This window comes from Heloderma suspectum, chromosome 1 (assembly GCF_057233095.1).
Source record: "Heloderma suspectum isolate Gila_16-S chromosome 1, 16-S_ref, whole genome shotgun sequence".
NCBI lineage: Eukaryota > Metazoa > Chordata > Lepidosauria > Squamata > Helodermatidae > Heloderma > Heloderma suspectum.
The window spans coordinates 34,129,862-34,148,796 of NC_139458.1; the positions used below are offsets into that span (position 1 = coordinate 34,129,862).

The 18,935-nt window shown below is 42.7% G+C and overlaps 1 protein-coding gene across 1 annotated transcript in view; it reads right to left on the reverse strand.

Moving 5' to 3' along the window:
* Positions 1–17,626: 17,626 nt before the first annotated feature.
* CHGA (chromogranin A) overlaps positions 17,627–18,935 on the reverse strand; it is a 34,287-nt gene continuing 32,978 nt past the window's right edge. Inside the window, exon 9 of the mRNA XM_084840357.1 lies at positions 17,627–18,268. Within this exon, the coding sequence (XP_084696483.1) occupies positions 18,185–18,268 (84 nt within the window). The 3' untranslated portion in view covers positions 17,627–18,184. The remainder of the gene's footprint in view (positions 18,269–18,935) is intronic.

Here is an 18,935-nt window from a genome sequence, read left to right on the forward strand (position 1 = left end):
AACACAACATCGTCTTTGTACAGCTTTGAACTGCTCAGGACTTTGAGAAAGTATTTGTTAGTGAGTTTGAGGGCTTCCTCCTGTTTGAGACAATCCCTAAATTGTTTCAGGAAATGCTGTTTAAATCTCATACTTGTGTTTAGATAGTGATAGAGTGATGGAATATTTACATGAGTTTGGGCTGTATGGACTGGTTCACTCATTTACTAGAATGAATGGAGTGTGAATGCATACAATATTGGGCATGATGCAGGTTGCACACAAAACCTTCACCACCACCACCACCACTTTTTTGGGGTGGGGGGAAGACCATGTTGATCATGCGTGCATGTTACTTTGTAGGGTTAAAGAAGGTAGCACGAGTGGTCACATCTCATCAGTACCTGTAAAGATGAGTCATTCCTGGAAATGTATGAACTGGCCTTAACGTATTATTCCCCACTGATGCCAAGTATTTTTGGATCTGTAGGAAGGAAAGAGAAGATGGAAACATTTGATGAAATTTTGAAGCAGGGAAGAGAGAAGCAAAATGAGCAGAGACAGTTCAAAGACAGTGAATGTTTTTGAAGTCCCATAGGGTGTATTTGGGGGAAAGCCTATAAATCTTGATTTGTGGGGGAGGGGGAAATGCTAATTTTGTTATAGGTTTTTATTTTGTTTTTAAATTCCTCTTATAGAACTCTGCAGTAGGTGATAAACACAGTTAGCCTTTTCAACAACAACAAAAAGCTGTCTTTATATGGATGTCTCCCATGAAAGATAATCAGACATTTGTTTTGGATTTCTATATAAAATTTGGATCATGGTGATCCTAAATAATTATCTTCCTCCGTACCTACTGTTGCGGAGACATCACAACATTGTAGGGACGTTTCTGTGCATATTTTACATGCATTCATTGGGAGTGAAAAGTAGATCAAACATGGTTTTGTAAACCTCTTTGCAATGTGGTAAGCCCCTTGTCAGTTCATGATGTTAAAAACAAAGCAAAAAGTTTAAAAGAAATCTTTTAATCAGAGAGAATGAGAGAGAGAGAGAGAGAGAGAGTAAAACACAAGCCTGGACTTCAAATTGCCCCAGTTAGTGGCGCCTCTGAAAGCAGCTCAGTCTCCTCCTCCTTCTGTCCCGTACATTTAGTAAGGCAAGATTCATTGTTTTCATCACGTTGAATTTTTCCACCCCCATGCCATGTCATTAGCTGTTGCTTGCATGGGTCAAGAAACTTTTCAAAGCATTACACCAGGAGAGCAGGAGGAAGAGTCACGGGTCTAATTCTTGCCACAGAATTGGCTAGGGTATGTGGTGGTACTATGGCATCACTGGCTTCTGGAATGTTTTTTATCATTTCCTCCCCCACCCCATACTTCATTGAAGTGGCGATATTAAATTTGGGTTAAGGAGTAAGCAAGCTAGAAGAGAGACTGTTCCATCTGGTTTAGTAACAAGACATATCAAAACTATGTTTACATGAATCTGAGTATTGGATCCAATTACAATGTCTTTGTGCTGTTTCCTAGTTTTAATAATGAGTAAGAATTTCTTTTCATGGCTACCTTCTAAATTTTGGTTGGCCTATTTTGCACTGCTTATTTCTCCAAAATAAACTACTGAAATATAATTGTGCATTTTATATTTGTTTACAGATGATTATTAAGTATATTTTGTAAATTCTCTGAAGTCTTAGCACAAAGTATGTCTTAAAAAATGCAGTCCAGATCTTGACTGTAAGTAGAACCTAACTTTAATTCTGTAGCCAAGTGGGTCGCCAGCTTCTTGCCCACCATGAGTATAACTGATGCTTATTAAAGAATGGCGCCAATGTCACTTTTTCACATTCTGTAACAAGATGGCATTATAACTGGCTTTACTGACAAATATCGTGTAATTCTCTTGGTTATTTCTTGGCCTACCAGAATATCCTGAGTGAAAGCATTCATATAATAACTGCAGTCTTGCTAATTCTCACAGGTTCCAGGGAGATGAAGAATTTGCTATTGTGAATTACAGAGCAATGAACAAGTGTTATTCCCCCACCCCCACCCCGCAAATCAAATTTACATCAGTCCAAATGGACCTTTTAGTATTTGGGCTGTGATTGGACCACATCTCTTGAGCCCATGTTTGATTCTAAAGGTGTTTCCTTACTTTATTCTTCAAGGGCAGCATTCTATGTGAACTGTACATGCGTTGCATGTTCCCAGGTTTGAATATGTGTGGTACTCCTGTCATGCATAGGGTGAAGATGGTTCTACATTTTTCTCTTCCAGAGGAAAAAAATACACACAGTCCTTCAGGTTTTTGGCCTAGTTCAGTTTGAAAAAGGAAAGGTTGGGTGATGAATGTCTGTTGGATAGCACCAGACATGTCATCACCACACTAAGTCCCTTAGAGCAGTTTTGCTACTGTTCTTAAAATGTTTGTAAATTTATGGGAGGGGGTTAGATGAAGGATGAAAGTATATATGCATCAGTGCATAATGCTGCTTTAAGGTTTTGCGTTTTTTTAAAGAAAGCACAGCCATCCGATTCGCGGGGCAAGATTTTGAGGGCTGATGCATATCTTTGGCATCAGAAGCAACTCACTAAGCCAGGGTTCACTTTTCCGGTATGTATGTCTGTAACACAAATTGAAAAGAACCCTCAGATTATCCTTAGAATGTTATTTATATCTGTTTGCCAAAGGTGTGCTCAAAAATAGGGCCCCACCAAAAACCCGCCATTTGGGTTGTTTATTATAGAAATAGGTGCTTTGCCCACCTTTGGTGCATAAGGTGCATCTGCATACCAAACCCCAGGGAATAATGAGCACAGATAAGTACACATTTTGAAGCTGCCCTCACATGTACCCTTTGTTTGTAAAACATGTGCTTTGCACACTTTTGCAGAACCCTTCACATAATTGATAAGAGCTGAGAAGTTATGGAAAATCTTCTGGTGTTATGTTTATAAACTTAAGTTGAAATCTCACTAGACTAACCTGTCAAATCATGTTTGAAACCTGGGGAGAGGCTACGTTTTAAAGTTTATGTGAGTGGGTAATTATTGAGATGATCTGGTGCTACCTGAAATGTTGACTTGTCTCTCCAGGAATAGGTGGTGCTAGAGAGTCTCTCAAATGATTGAGCCCTAATTTTTAATCTGCAGTAAATATGTTTTTGGTTTTTTTTTAGGGGCCACGGTGGCTTAGTGGTTAAGATGCTGAGCTGCAGACTGGAAGGTCGGCAGGTCAGCAGTTCGAGACCCGAGTGCTGCGTGACGGAGTGAGCTCCCGTCTTCAGTCCCAGCTTCTGCCAACCTAGCAGTTCGAAAGCAAGAAATTGCAAGTAGATAAATAGGTACCGCCTCGGCGGGAAAGGTAACAGCGTTCCGTGCACCTCGGTGTTCAGTCATGCCGGCCACATGACCACGGAAGCGTCTTCGGACAGCGCTGGCTCTTCGGCTTAGAAACGGGGATGAGCACCGCACCCTAGAGTCGGACACGACTGGTTGGGGACACCTTTACCTTTACCTTTTTAAATATGTTTTTTACATCAGGGCTGACCATAAATAGGTTGCATAGAGAGATAATACTGGAAGAATTCTAAGGCACAAGCCTATGCATGTTTAGACAGAAAAAAGCCCTTCAAGTCCCAGCTTTCCCCAGCCAGTTATGCTATGTATGAGCTTTTTCTGTCTAAGCATGCATAGGATTGTGCCCTTAATCTCATTTCAGGTTAATTATTTTTAAATAGCTTAATTGGTTCATCTTTTTAAAATTTTTGCTATTCCAGGTCAAACAGTTTTGTGATAATTAGTTATAAATGGCAATGAGTACAAGACAAGACAGCTACATTGTAAGCATAAGCTGGATCCAAGAAATAACCAACTAGAACTATGAATTACAGCAGCAGGGTAAAATGCAAGTGGTAGGATATCATTGGTATAGACCAGCCTTCCCCAACTTGATGCCCTCCAGATGTTTTGGACTACAACTCCTAGCATTCCTGACCATTGTCCATGCTGGATGGAGCTATGAGTGTCCAAAACATTTGAAGGGCACAAGGTTGGGAAAGGCTGGTAAAGACTAACATCATTGTTTTTTCAATGCTCTAGTGCAAATTTCTCAGCTCTTAGGCCAAATTTGGGTTTTTTTGGTCATTACAAAATAAAGCAGATTAGGCTTCTTCTGAACCTCCAGGCAGCCTTAGGACTCTCCTTGCTTCCCATATGTGCATGCTAAATTGAAAGCATAGGACAGACATAAAGCAAGCAACCTGCAAGGTCTTTGCTCCATACGCTCATAACATGTCCAGTTCTACTGTTAGCATGGTCTATGGTGGCTCAAGTATTGTAGGCTGTCAGGAAGAGGCGGGAGACATATGTGCATGATGTCATGGGCACATATAGACTAAGATGTTTCAAAGCACACTTGGGCATAAATCCACATCGCGTTCAGAAGTGCCAGACAGATGCACTGTTAGCTTCAACCTCTGTCCTGAAAGCTCTTTTTCTTAGGAAAAACAGGATAATACCTAGCACCTTCAGTTTGAATGTAATGCATCAGCCCAGCTCTAGTTCCCCAGTAGTATGCAAATTGGGCAAACATTCTTCACTTTTTCTCAGAATCTGCTGTAATATTGTTGTAGCCTATTTATGTAAATTATTCATAGCACGGAGTTCCACTTTAAAAAAAAAAAGGAATTATGTGGAAGTGCATTTAAGAATGTACTGGCGTTATTACCATTGTTTTCACAGACTTAAAAAAACTACAAGGGTCTATCCCTCCTCCTCTCCTCTTCCCACAACCCCACAGTCTCTGCACCCATTAAATGAAAAGTGTGACTTTGCCACTGGATTCGGTAGCTTCTTTAAGTGGTTGGAAAATGTTATCAGGAGATTGTGAATACAACTAACGCTGTTACCCAGTTAAAGAAAACTATGTTGATTTGTAAATGAGGATAAAAAGCCCAATAGCTCTAAAGAAAAAAACTTAAGTTTGTTTTTTGATGATCCACGTATGTACACATTGGGCCTTACCTTAAGAGAGATATTTCACCTTCTTAAGAGAAGTACTTCCGCTTTTAAGGTGCTGCTTTCAGTCTGCCAGGGATTTTTTAATAGTTGTATTTTTTAAAAAGTAAAAAACTGCTACCCAATTTAATTGGCACCTTTTGAGTGTATCAAAATCTTTAGTTGAGCTCTGAAATAATCAATTAAACCTTGCAGCTGTAATTGAAAACTCAGTTTTCATCAGGACTGCCTCCCCCACCCCCCTTTTTAGGGCTGAATTTATACATAATGCACAATCCTTAGCAGAAACAGAGTGCTGCTATTTCAAAGCATCTTGAGTTTCATTACTAAACATTTTCTTCTTTTTAGCCCTCTGCAGTAAAATGAGCAAGTCTGTCCCAACACAATCCACTTTTCCATAACATACATAGAACTTTTCCTTCTTTTGCTATCCCAGTGAAAAACCTTATACATGCAAAGGTAGAATATCAGAATACCCTGTTCTCTAACATCTCACTTTGCAGGGATTTTTTTGTTTCTGTTTTGTAGTATGGTGAAACATTCAGTCAAGTAAAGCCTCGCCTTCTGTCTGAATTGGTACAGTCCAGGTACAAGAACAACATGCTATGTGGCATCTGAAAGACTAACAAGTATATCATGGCGTAAGTTTCCTTAGAGCAGATATATCCATTTTCCTTGTAATCTGCTGTTCTGTTTAGACTGGGCCTAACAGAACATAATCTAACATCTCACTCTTGCCAGTAACTTGAAAAACAAGTTTGGAGTGTGCTGTTTGGTTTAATTACTGTCCTTAAAAATGGAAGATGCTACAAAACCCATTTCATAATTTCCAATTAGTAAAACTAGTGAAAGTGAGGTGGAGTTGGGAATCACGTCTTCCTTTTTGCAAGTAACCCAAGCCACGTTTACGTTTTAACTTTCCACCTTTTGCACAGTAACTTCCTAATATAACATTTCAATGTGTGAAGAGATGCACGTAGTATTTAAACATTTGCAAATGTGTAAGTATTAAAAATAGTGATTTCTATGTTTCAGACTGGGTGCAGCCCTTAAGAATAATAGACAGGTCTTTTATTTCTTTTGTAAAGGAAAGAAAAAAAGTCAGTGCTGTCAAAAAGAAAAAAGTATGAGATCTATTTCCCCCCAATTATTTATTTCTTTAGATCCCACCCCTTCCTTGGTGTTTATACGTGGCTCAATTACCTCCTTCCCAGTGAGATCCCAGTTAACATCCCATTAAACTGGACTCTACCCATAATTAAAGATCATACATGTTTTACCTGATGAATCAGGAATTGTGTGTGGGGGGGGTTGTTTTTTTTAAGGCATGCTTTGCATTTATCGTCCCCAGTACAGTGCTCAATCTATATGGGACCATTTTCTTGCTTATGCCAAGGGTGCATCAGCTCACTGATGTTCATCCATTACCCTCTGCCACTTTATATAGTGTTAGCAAGCCGGAGTGTTGTGATTTGCTTTGGCCCTGTTCATAAAACTACTTTGATGAAAAACTAATAAGAAAAAATGTGGGCTTATATAAAAACCAGAAGTACTGGCTTTTTATGTGTACTGCATGACACAACATCCTTCTTAATAATAATATGGTGCTTCTCTTCTCTTGCTTAAGTCATTGATTTTTCAATAGTTGTTTATCCCATTTTGTCTTTATTTGCCAAACACCTGTGACAGACATTTTTTTTTAAAAAAATTAACAGTAGAGTTAAAATGCACTTAAGTATCATCTGTTGTTGTTTCTGTGTTTGCTTTGGAGACAAAACTGTCCTTTTTCCAAACACCTGATTAAAATAAATGCCTTATTACAACTCCTTATCCTGTGTTCTCATTCATGATTGGAGAGAGTGTTTATTCCACAAGGTTGATCTCCCCCCGCAAAAAGAAAGAATTGTCATGTCATTTTCTTACATCCACAAATTGCAATCCCAGTGCTATTTAGACTCCATATATTTGTTTTATTTATTTCTTCTAAGAGAACGGTCCAATATCAAATGGGTTTTTTAATTGGGAGGACTATTTAGGGCTGATCTGACTTCCTGTATACTGATTTTTCCAGAAACTGAGTGATTACTTAGAGCAGGAGTCTTGTATATCCATATGTATTGCTTTCTTCTATGCACAGACACACACGCATGCACAGAGGCCTGGTTTGCACATAACACTAATCCATGGTTTATTTAATCCATGGTTTGTTGCTTTACCCAAAGTTTGTCTGGCAAATGATCAAACAAACCATGGTTTGTTTTCCCAATCCCTAGGTTGTTTGTTTCCCTCCTCCTTCACCCACTCACTCATTGTATCCCAAATGCCTTCATGGTGCTGTTGTACTGGAATGTAGAACAGCAACATTTTTGACCACTCATGCCCGCCGCCTTTAGCCTGGTGAAACAACCCATGAACAACCTAGAGTTCACAACCCACCAACAAACCATGGGCTCTCTTTCTGTGTTGTTCATAATTAACAAGCCATGGTTTGTTAGTGTGGCTGCATTCACACATCATGACAACCTTGAATTCAACAACCTTATACCATGGGTTATCATTATGGGTGAACCCTGCCACGCACACAGACACCCTCCAATGTTACATATCTACAAAAATCACTAATAGGCATGTTAAAATTAACACCCCTCACCCAGAGGGGAGGCAGGCTCATGCCAATGTATACCAATTGCTGGGGAACACGAGCAAGAGGAAAGGTTACAATGTCTGGGACTGTTTAGCTTTGAAAAAAAGGCGAATAAGGGGAAACATGATAGAGGGGTACAAATTGTGCACGGAGCAGAGAAAGTGGATAGGGAGATACTTTTCTCCCTTTCATAATATTAGAACTCAGGATCATCCCATGAATCTGATTGGCAGGAGATTTAGGACAGATCAGAGGAAGTACTTCTTTACACAGCACATAAAGTATGGAATTCGCTAGCACAAGTTGAGTTGCTGGCCACCAATTTGGATGGCTTTCAAAGGGTGCTAGACAAATTCATGGAAGAAAAGTCTATCAATGGCTACTTGTCCTGATGGCTATATGCCACCTCCAGTATCAGAGGCGCTATGTCACTGTAGACCAGTTGCTGGGAAACATGAGCAGGAGGGTACTATTGCACTCACGTCCTACTTGTGGGTTCCCACAGGCAGCTGATTGGTTGGGCAAGACCCTTGACCTGATCCAGCATGGCTTGTCTTCTTATCACCCTGCTTCTGATGCTTGTGCCACCAGTGTGAGAAGGGGCCCTTTGTAAATACTGAGGCATATATGTAGAGTACCTCCTATGGGAGGGAGGATCCTGATTCGCTCCAGATCTCCCCCCACACACACACACGGAGGAGCTCTACACATGTAAGAAGTTCCCATCTCGCAAATGCATGGCTAGCCTCTACAGGTCCCTCACACGTGTTGGGATTGTTGATCTGAACCTTCCTAAGACTGAACAGAAAAACGTAAATCCCTAACGATTTTTGGCATTTAGGCAGAAACATTGGGAAGGTTTGTATGAGGTTTTCCCATATCTGTAATCATATTGTGGAGCAGTGCTTGCAATGGATTATAAGAGTGTCAGGCAAAAGGCTGCCTGTAATGAACTTGTGACAGCCGCCACATGTGTGACAACCTTTGGGCTAATATTTCAAGTGCGCTCAGGAACACAGATGTAATACGTTGTTTTGTCATCCCTTGAGCTTTCAGTGTAAGCATGGTCTCTTGACATGAGTTGAAGGTGTAGGGCCGGGTTGTTGAATCCTCTTTCACCCAGACGGCCAGATTCAATTTTGAAGAAGTTCTTAGGGGCCACATTCCACTGGTGGGTGGGGCCAAAAATACCAGCATACTTCGCTTAAAGCTCTTGTCTTAAAGCTCTTGTCTTGTCTTGTCTTAAGAGAGGCATTGCAACCTTTTAGAATGGGGGGGGGGGAAACATGCAAAGGCTGGGAAGCCACCGAACAATCAGTAGTTGGGGGAAGGAGGCATGCCCATCTGGCGATCCCTCAGGCAGGCTGGATTTGGCCCACAAGCCTGAGGTTCAACACTCCTGATGTAGGGACTATCCATCTGCAAAAACGAACACTGCATATTCTGAGACCTCTAAACATGTTGTGGAATAAAACAGTGATTCCCTGAGCGTTGGGATCAGATCAGCTCTTCTTTCAACATGATGCTGGCTCCCTAGGACTATTTAACACATTACGCCATGGCAGACCGTAGTTTGCCACCACAAGTGCACGTATGTGCAACATGCGAAGCTGCTATAGCAGGTCAGACTGTTTGGCCATCTAGCCCAGTATTGTCCACCTGCAGTGGAGGCTGGTGGCTCCGATGTCAGTGGGGCAGTGAATCCACTCCAGGTTTCAGTCAGAACTCTAAATTTATTTATGTAATTTCTATACCACTCAATAGCTGAAGCTCTCTGGGCTGTTCACAAAAATTAAAACCAAAAAGCACAGGATAAAACAATATACAATATAAAAGCATTAAAACCACAATATAACAATGCAACCAGAATAAAAGCTTTGCACTTTGGAGTTCTGACAGGTTCTGACTGAAACCCGGAGTGGATTCACCGCCCCACTGACATCGGAGCCACCAGCCTCCACTGTCTGCCTGACTGGTGGTTCTACAGTGTCTTAGGCATCCCATCACCTGCTAGCTCCGTGATGGCGAAGCTATGACATGCGTGTCAGCACTGACACACGTAGCCATTTTCGATGACACGCGGCCGCATGCGGTCGCATACAGAGAAGTATGGGGCCGCATGCCGAGAAGTATGGGGCCGCATGCAGAGAAGGACGTTTCATCCTCGGCTACTGCACGGCCAGGTGCAGTAGGCGAGGATGAAACATTTGCTGTAGTGTAGTGTAGACACTCTGTGCCGGAGGTCTGTAGGCCAAAACAACAGAACTCCGGCACAGAGCGTCTAGTTCTGGGACTTCCGGTTAGTCCGTTAGGGGATCTTTGACCTCACTTCCGGCTGGCGGAGCAGGGAGCAGTGGAATGCCGTGGGGGACGCATCTCTGGGGGCCCTGTGATCGCCATTACCAGCAACCACATAACCACAGCAACCATCATCCAATCTACTGTTCTGGGGTGTCGTGGATTTCTAATTGACCATCATTACTGAGATAAGTGAGGGGGAGGCTGGGAGAGGCAAGGGCCTGTGCTATGGGTGCCGTTTCCCGCCATTAGAAATAGCGGCAGCCATCTTAATTTATATAAGGAACTCCATTTTGCAGCATAGTGCAGACTCCATTTCACCACTATTACTGTTGTGCATCCTTATTAACACCTAATTCTGCTTATTAACCCTGCCCTTTCCTAAAAGACAGTTACATGTGCCATCTTGTGGTCAGTTAGGCTAGTTAACCCCTAATTGCCTGCAGGGCTAACAGGCTATCTATAATTCTATCTTCTGTCACTGCCCCCCTGATGGAGAACCCAAAAAATAAAAAGCCAAGGTTAAGTAAAGGAAGTGGTAGTAGCAGTAGCTGACCCTTTCAAGAGACATGGACTGAGATGTATGGCATTATAGAAAAAAATGGCAGATAATTTTGCGTTCTATGTACTGAAACGGTAGTAAGCAGAACGTGGAATATAAATAGACATTTTGAAACTAATCATTCCCAGCTCTTGAAAAAAAGTGAGGATGAAAGGAAGGAATACATTTCCAGGCAGCTACACCTTTATAAGAGCCAATCTAATTCCATCCTTAAATTTATAAAAGGCTCTACAAATTTAACATCTGCAAGTTTGAGCATTGCTCACTCCATAGCTCAGCATGGAAAAGCACTCAGTGAGGGAGAATTTATTAAAGAAACTCTCCTAAGATGTGCACCAGTTCTATTTCACGATATGCAGAATAAAGATGCAATTATTAAGAGAATATCTGAGTTACCACTCAGTAGAAATATCATAAAAGACCGAATAATGAGACTGAATACAAACGTACAACATCAATTAAAGAGAGACATAAGTAATTGTAAATATTTTTCGATCTCTCTTAATGAAACTACTGATGTCACATCACATGCTCAGTTGGCCATTATTGGTCGATATTCTGATGGTCTCACAATGAGAGAAGAGTTGATAAAGTTAGTATCAGTGCCAACAAGTACATCAGGAAGCGAAATATGTAAGGTTGTTATACAAACATTCCGTGACCTAAGCATTGATATCTCTAAAGTTGTGTCAGTGACGACAGATGGGGCACCAAACATGGTGGGGGAAAAAGTCGGATTTGTCAAATTGTTTACAGAAGCTATTGGACATCCGATTGTGCCTTTTCATTGTATTATCCATCAGGAGGTTTTATGTGCCAAGGAAGGATTCACCGACTTAAACGACTTAATGTCAGTTGTTACAAAAATAGTTAATTTAATAGCTGCTCGCCCCCTTCACAAGCGAGAATTTTCTGCACTTTTACTGGAAGTTGATTCCACCTACAGTGGACTGCTGATGTACAATAATGTAAGATGTCTGAGCCGAGGCAAAGTTCTTGAGTGCTTTGTGGAGTGCTTTGAAGAAATTAAGGTATTGCTTGAGGATAAGGATCTGGGAAACTTTTCTCAGCTCAATGATGATAAGTGGGTCAACACCCTGATATTTTTTACAGATCTCTCTTTAAGTTCATATTAATGAACTGAACTTAAAGTTACAAGGTTTTGGCAAAAGTATTGACGTTATGTTTGGATACATAAAAGCTTTTGAAAGTAAACTTAAAATTTTCAAGCGAGATGTAGAAACTGAAACTTATAAGTATTTTCCTCGAGTAACAAAGTATTTTGAGAAGGCCAGTGCAGCTGTACAAAATGAAATGGAACCCTTGCATATAAAGTACCAGCATGTTTTAGACTCGTTACTTGACCAGTTCAATGATAAGATTTAATCAATTTAGAAGCCTAGAACAGACCATAAAAATAATTAAGTATCCTGATGTAGTAGTCTACAGTAGTTTGGAATTAAATGGTTTCCAATGGATGTAAATTGATGATTTGGAGATGCAACTTGCAGAATTTCAAGACAGCATCTGGGCTCAGGTGTTTGTCGACTTGAGGTCAAAGCTTGAGAATCTGGAAAGGTGCTGCTTGGAGAATCAAGAGGAGTGCCACTACGAACAGGAAATTTGGAGTGCCTGGAACCGATTACCAGACACTTTTAGCACCCTGAAAAATATAGCAATGGCTTTACTCACAATTTTTCCCTCTACGTACTTTTGTGAGACCTTATTCTCAGCGTTAAATAATATCAAAACCAACAAAAGAAACAGATTGACGGATGAAGTTAGTAGTGCTTGCTTGGGCTTGAAATGTACAAAATACCAACCTTCAATTGAAGGTTTAGCCAATGAAATTCAGCAACAAAAAAGTCACTAATAGGCAGGTTAGTTAAAGAACTCCCCCTCCCCCTCACTTATCTTAGTTCACGGCACCCCACACAAGTTAAATAATATCAAGACCTACAAAAGAAACCGACTGACAGATGAACAAAGAAGTCACTAAGCAGGTAAGTTAAATAATTAGTTTTTGGTTTATTAAATACAGTTATATATTACAATTATACATTTTTGTTATTTAAACTATAAATATCGCGAAATTATGGTTTTTTTCTCGAAGTGACACACCACCCGAGTTATGCTCGGGTTTTTGGTGAATTTTGACACACCAAGCTCAAAAGGTTGCCCATCACTGTGCTAGCTGATCCTTCTCAGTGGGGGTACCGGGGATTGAATCTGGGACTCTTTTGCATGTCAAGCACATCCTTGTCCACTGAACCATGGTCTGTCCTCTTGACAGGGCGCAGCCGCTCATCCCGGCTCTTTGATAAGGAAACCTGCATGTTGCATGTATTTGCAAGCACCCGTCTGTTGCATATCCACACACCATAAAAGCATTCCATAAAACCTTTTGTAAAAAAGGCACAAAATGCTCCTACTAAGCTTGGTGGTTGTTAAGGATCTGGCCAAATTATACAGCAGAACTGATCCCAGGAATGCCTTCCAGATTTTCCCTGCCCAGTGGGCACAGCAGGCTGGCTATCATTAGAATTGCCAGGCAGATGCTAAGGCAGAGATGCTTTATGTGTAAAGACACTACCAATATGAGGGGTATTTCTGCCATGCACACCTGGCTGCTATTGTTGGCTAAATGTCCTCGCTCTCATTAAATAAGCATGGTAAGTGCAACTGAGAATTTGGTGAGCTTCTTTGGCAATCTGAGCAGGAAAACGCTGCCACTTGCAAAAATTCTACACGTGGTCATTTGTCAACCAAGTGAATTCTGGAATGTTGGAGGTGAATTTTGCATGGGAAGCAAACTGATCTTGAAACAGAACACAAGAACAATTTTTTTTTTTTTCAGAATTTGGACTGCATTCATTGCAGAGAAATATTACCCTGAGAAAACACAGTTAAAAGTGTGCAGGATACAACTTGGCTGAAGTGTATGCAATCATGTTTTGATGGCCAAACATATGACAGTTTTATCTTTTTCTGAGTCTCCTATAGTAAAACGTAGAAAAACTTCACCACTGGAAAGTCTCATGGTATAGCCATCATAGAATCATAGAATAGTAGGGTTGGAAGGGACCTGTAAGACCATCAAGTCCAACCCCCTGCTCAGTGCAGGACTGTTGACAAATTATTGCCATAAATTATTTTGGACACTCGGCCTTTAAAAAATATTTTGGTCTAAGGCAGCTTTGTGTGTGTGTTTCTTAGTTATATCCCTCCCTCCAAGGAGCTTCAGCATGCATGGTATTAGTTAGGTTCAAAGGTGACATGCATGAGATTAGGTTTTAGAGCAGGGGTGGTGAACACTTTTTCTGCCAAGGGCCTCATTCTCTCCGGGGCCATCTACTTGGTTCCTACGAATCTTAACAACATAAGAACATAAGAGCCATACTGGATCAGACCAAGGGTCCATCTAGTCCAGCATTCTGTTCACACACTGGCCAACCGGCTATTGACCAGGAACTCACAAGCAGGGCATGAGCGCAACAGCACCCTCCCACCCATGTTCCCCAGCAACTGGGGTACATAGGCTCACTGCCTCTGGTCCCAGAGATAGCACAGACTAGTAGCCATTGATAGCCTTCTCCAGGAATTTGTCTAACACCCTTTTAAAGCCATCCAAATTGGTGGCCATCACTACATCCTGCAGTAGCGAATTCCATAGTTTAACTATGCGCTGTGTGAAGAAGTCCTTCCTTTTATCTGTCCTGAATCTCCCACCAATCAGATTCATGGGGTGACCCCGGGTTCTAGTATTTTGAGAGAGGGAGAATAACGTCTCCCTATCACATTCTCCACACCATGCATAATTTTGTACACCTCTAAATCTTCAACCCAGAAACAGACCCCCAGACTAATCTCTTATCTCTTCCATGCACTGTTGGACAGTTCCAACACACCTCTAATGGGGGCTTAACTTTGAAACTCCCCTTCCAGCCCTAACAGTCAACATGGATGCATCCTTTCACGGCTGGGGAGCACACTGTGGTTCACTCACTATCAGGGGACTGTGGTCCCATCAGGAGAGAACCCTGCACATCATCCCAAGCTTCTTGCTGTTGCCAAAGCCCTACAGGCTCTCAAATCTTCCTTCAAGGGGTGACCTGTCCAAATTGCAATGGACAATACCATGGTTATCTTTTACATAAACAAACAGGGCAGGACAAGATCGCTTCCCCTCCTTTGACTCCCCCTCAATTTCTGGGACTGGTGTGTATGTTGCCATATTGCCGCCATCGCCATACACCTTGCAGGAACGTCCAACACTCTTGCCAACTCGATCAGCAGGTCAGGAACCACCCTTCACAAGTGGGAGCTCTCTCTGACAGTCACACCAGAAGTCTTGTGGGACACCACAACTATTGACCTCTTTGCTACAGCACTGACTACAAAATGCCAGTCTTTCTGCAGCAAAGCTGTTCACAATCAGGATTCTCTTGGAGATGCTTTCCTTCTTCACTGAGGAGGCACTCTAACCTATATGTCGACACCCCCCCCGCCCTTCCCTTTAGTCACACAAGTGGTGAACATCATGCATGACAATGAGGCTCACTACATCTTGATAACCCCATGGTGGCCAAGGCAAAAGTGGTTTGTGACACTTCTCCTGTCCAACTACACTTTTTTCTGTATCCCTCGCCTCCCAGATCTCCTCACAATGAGCAATGGGAAGATCACAAACCCAGACCTGGACACTCTGTCTCTGACTACATGGAATGTAGGCAACCTCGCCAGTCCTGCGACAGGATCCTGAAAGTAATGACTACTTCACACAAACCTTCCACCCGGCCTCATACACTGCCAAGTGGAAGACCTTTCTGAAATTTCTCGCTCCAGCAGAACAGGACACACAATCCTGTACTCTACCAAGTACATCGGACTTTCTTCTTTTTTGTTTAAATGTAGAGGTTTCACTCTTTCCTCTGCCAAAGTTTACTTAGCAGCCATATTGGATCATCATAGCGAAATTGAAGATTCCGCTCTCTTCCCACATCCTCACATTAGACAGTTCCTTAAAAGACCTGCCAGTCTCTATCCACTGGACTCTCTGCCAGTTCCTGGTCTGGAATTTGTCAGGGGCGCTGGCGCAATTGATGGCCAAACCCTTTGAGCCTACAGCCACAGTGGACCTTAGGCTCTTCACAATGAAAGTGGTTTTCCTTGTTGCTATTACTGCGGCATGAAGAGCAAGCAAACTCTATGCTCTAAGCCATGACTAACCTTTCCTAACTTTTGATGCAAAGTGATGCCATGCCCAGACTGCCCCTTTCTTCCAAAGGTTGTCTCCCAATTCCATTTAACTCGGGATATTGTACTATCAACTACCAGAGGTGTTCTACTTCTGCAACTGTGTAGCTCAGCCCTCTGCCTTCATCAAACATTACCACCTGGATATCAGAGCTTGTGCTGATGCGGCTTTTGGCAGAGCAGCCTTTTCTTCAGTTCTGACGTGACATCTCCCTCCTCTGGTAGGTCTCTTGCTTTTCAGTCACCCATATGTGTGTGAGTCATAGAGACCACGAAGAAGGAGGTTACGTACCTGTAACTGTGGCTCTTCAAGTGGTCATCTGTGAACGCACACAACCCACCCTCTTCCCCACTCCGTTGCCTCACCTTCTTGATTCCTCTGCTGCCACAGACTCAGAACCGAGAGGCAGGCGGGAGACACGCCTGGAGCATGCACAGAGGAGGAGGGTGGGACTCCCACCTAAAACTCTTCTAGCTCTAGAATGTTCTCAATAACTGTTCTGTGCAGGTGCATAGCCCATAAGTGTGAGTTCACAGATAACCACTCAAACCAGATAATCATTCTGCACTGGCTGCCTGTATGTTTCCGAGCCCAATTCAAGGTGCTGGTTTTAACCTATAAAGCCTTACATGGCTTGGGACCACAATACCTGATGGAGTGCCTCTCCCGACACAAACCTACTCGTACACTACGCTCAACATCTAAGGCCCTCCTCTGGCTGCCTACTCCAAGGGAAGCTCGGAAGACGGCAACAAGGGAGAGGGCCTTCTCGGTGGTGGCCCCCAAATTCTGGAATGATCTCACTGATGAGGCCTGCCTGGCACCAACATTGTTATCTTTTAGGCGCCAGGTTAAGACCTTTCTCTTCTCCCACACATTTGGCAGCATATGATAAGTTTTCATTAATCCTGGAATGGCGTATGGTTATGGTTGTCTGCTTTGAGATTGCTTGTTGAAGTTGTTTTAGATATATGTCCTTGTATATTGTTCTGCTCATGTGTTTTTTTATGGAATTGGCTTTTAAAATCTGTATATTGTATTTTTAAATGTTTTAATCTTTGTAAACTGCCCAGAGAACTTTGGCTATTGGGCAGTATAGAAATGTAATCAATCAATCAATAAACAAACCACAGTTACAAATAAGCAACCTGTCCATCCTTGATCTGTAGCAACTTAGATATAGATGTAGATTTGTGTATGCAGGTCAGTGCCGATTAAATAAAACCAAGCAATTCCTTCTTTCCTCCCCCACCCCACCCCCAGTGCCAGCTTCAGGTTTCCCAGGGCCCTTGGGGAAGACACCCTACCTAAATAGGCCCCCTCCCTCAGTGAGTCCACCTCCTCGCCACCATTGTCACAAGCTGCTATTGTTGCTCATTATCTTTCTCATCATTGCTACCACTTGCTTGCTTGACAGGCAGGGAGCCAGTGAGCAAGAAGGCCGTGGCATCTACTGTGAGCCTGTGAGCAAGCGGGCCATGGCATCTTCTGCTCCACCTTCTCACTCCCACCATTGTCTGAGCCAGAGCGAGTGGCAGGTGAGCAAGCAGGTTGCAGGGGTGAAGAGCAGGAGCAATCCCAGGAGGCGCTTGTCAGTGGGCTCTGCTGGGGTGTGGGTCTTTGGCAGGTGCCTAACCAGGCCTATCCTTGATACCAGCCCTGAGGCAGGTCATCCTAGTGAAAGTGTCCTGGAAAGCAGCAGGTAGTTGGCTTTGCCCTGAACCAGTATTTTGGACCTCAGGATTGGTGGATTTGGGGGTTCTAGCCATACACAAAATATATCCCACAGCCCCTGAAGTCTGCCTTCCCTTGCACTGAAAACTTCATTAGATCGCAGCTGAGAGAGGCAAAGAAAGGAGCCCAAAGTTGTGTGTTTATTTTTGTCCTTAATTTATATATAGAATATGTTACAGTCAGAGCTCTCATCTTTTAATCAAAAGAATAACAAGTTATTGCAGGTTATTTTATCCAGTAAACCTAATGGTAGAAGTAAAACATTTTAGAAAGCGGTCATGGCTTTTTTTCTTCTTTTTTTTAAAAACAGAGACAAAAAGGAAAGAAAGGAAAGAAGGGGGGAGAGGAGGACAAACCAATCCCTTTTTCTCAATTGAAGAGACTTGAGTTAAGTCACACTGTTTGTGATACTGTAATCCAAAAGTCACAAGAGAAAAATGATAGCCAGTAAAGCAAACATAAAAGCAAACAAGTTAATGATGATGAAGAAGAGCGGTATTACCAGAGAGAGAGAGAGAGAGAGAGAGAGGTGGCCGTTTTTCTGGTGATGCTGGCATCCTACGCAAAATGCACCAGCTCCATCATGACTTCCTCCTTTAAAAAACATTTTTAAATTGCAGTGTTTAAAATGGTGAATTAAAACTTCTGGCTTTTTGCTCACATCACATGTTGTTAAACCATCAACCCCTTCTCAGGGCGTGGAGCTTGTGGGCAACTTTCTCCAGCTCCGCTTCTATGGCTGCCAGACTTTCCAGCTCTTGTTCCTAGAGGAAGAGAGGAAACGGACAAGATTCAGCGCTGCAAATCATTGTAGCAGGGTGCAGCTACAGCTGGACCTTGGAGCTAACAACCAAGGCCCCACAGCCCGGGGCGGCCCTAATAACCACCCAGAGGGTGGCAGGTGATGAGGCTAGCAGAGGCAAACTCCCTTTCAGTGGAGGCTGGTGGCTGCGATGGGAGTGGGCGGTGAATCCACTCCAGGTTCAGTCAGAAGTCTAAAGCAGCTATGCAAGGTGCTTGGAGAGCTCCTTTGGAGTTCTAACTGCTTCTGGCTGAAACTGCCCCACTCCCATCACACACTCCAGCTTCCACTGGTCCCTGTTATTCCTGCCATCATGATGGCACTATGACTTAAGTGAGTTTAAAACACAGAACTGCATGTGCTTGGAGCTGGGTGTTGTTGTTTTACCAGGGTCGGCAGATAGTGTTCTTGTTGTTGAATGTTAATTGTAAAGCACAGAAAGGCGGTTGTGGAGGGAGAAGAGAAATGTTAGTTGTGTGCCATCTAAACCCGCCCGTCCCCGCCCCCGCTAACGTCACTGTTGTGTCCAGGGTCTAAACTTGCCTAGCTGCCCCATTGGCAGGGTGTGCTTTCTCACAGAGATGAAATTTCAGCCGGGGGGGCAGGGAAGAGAAAAGATGGGGCTTTTT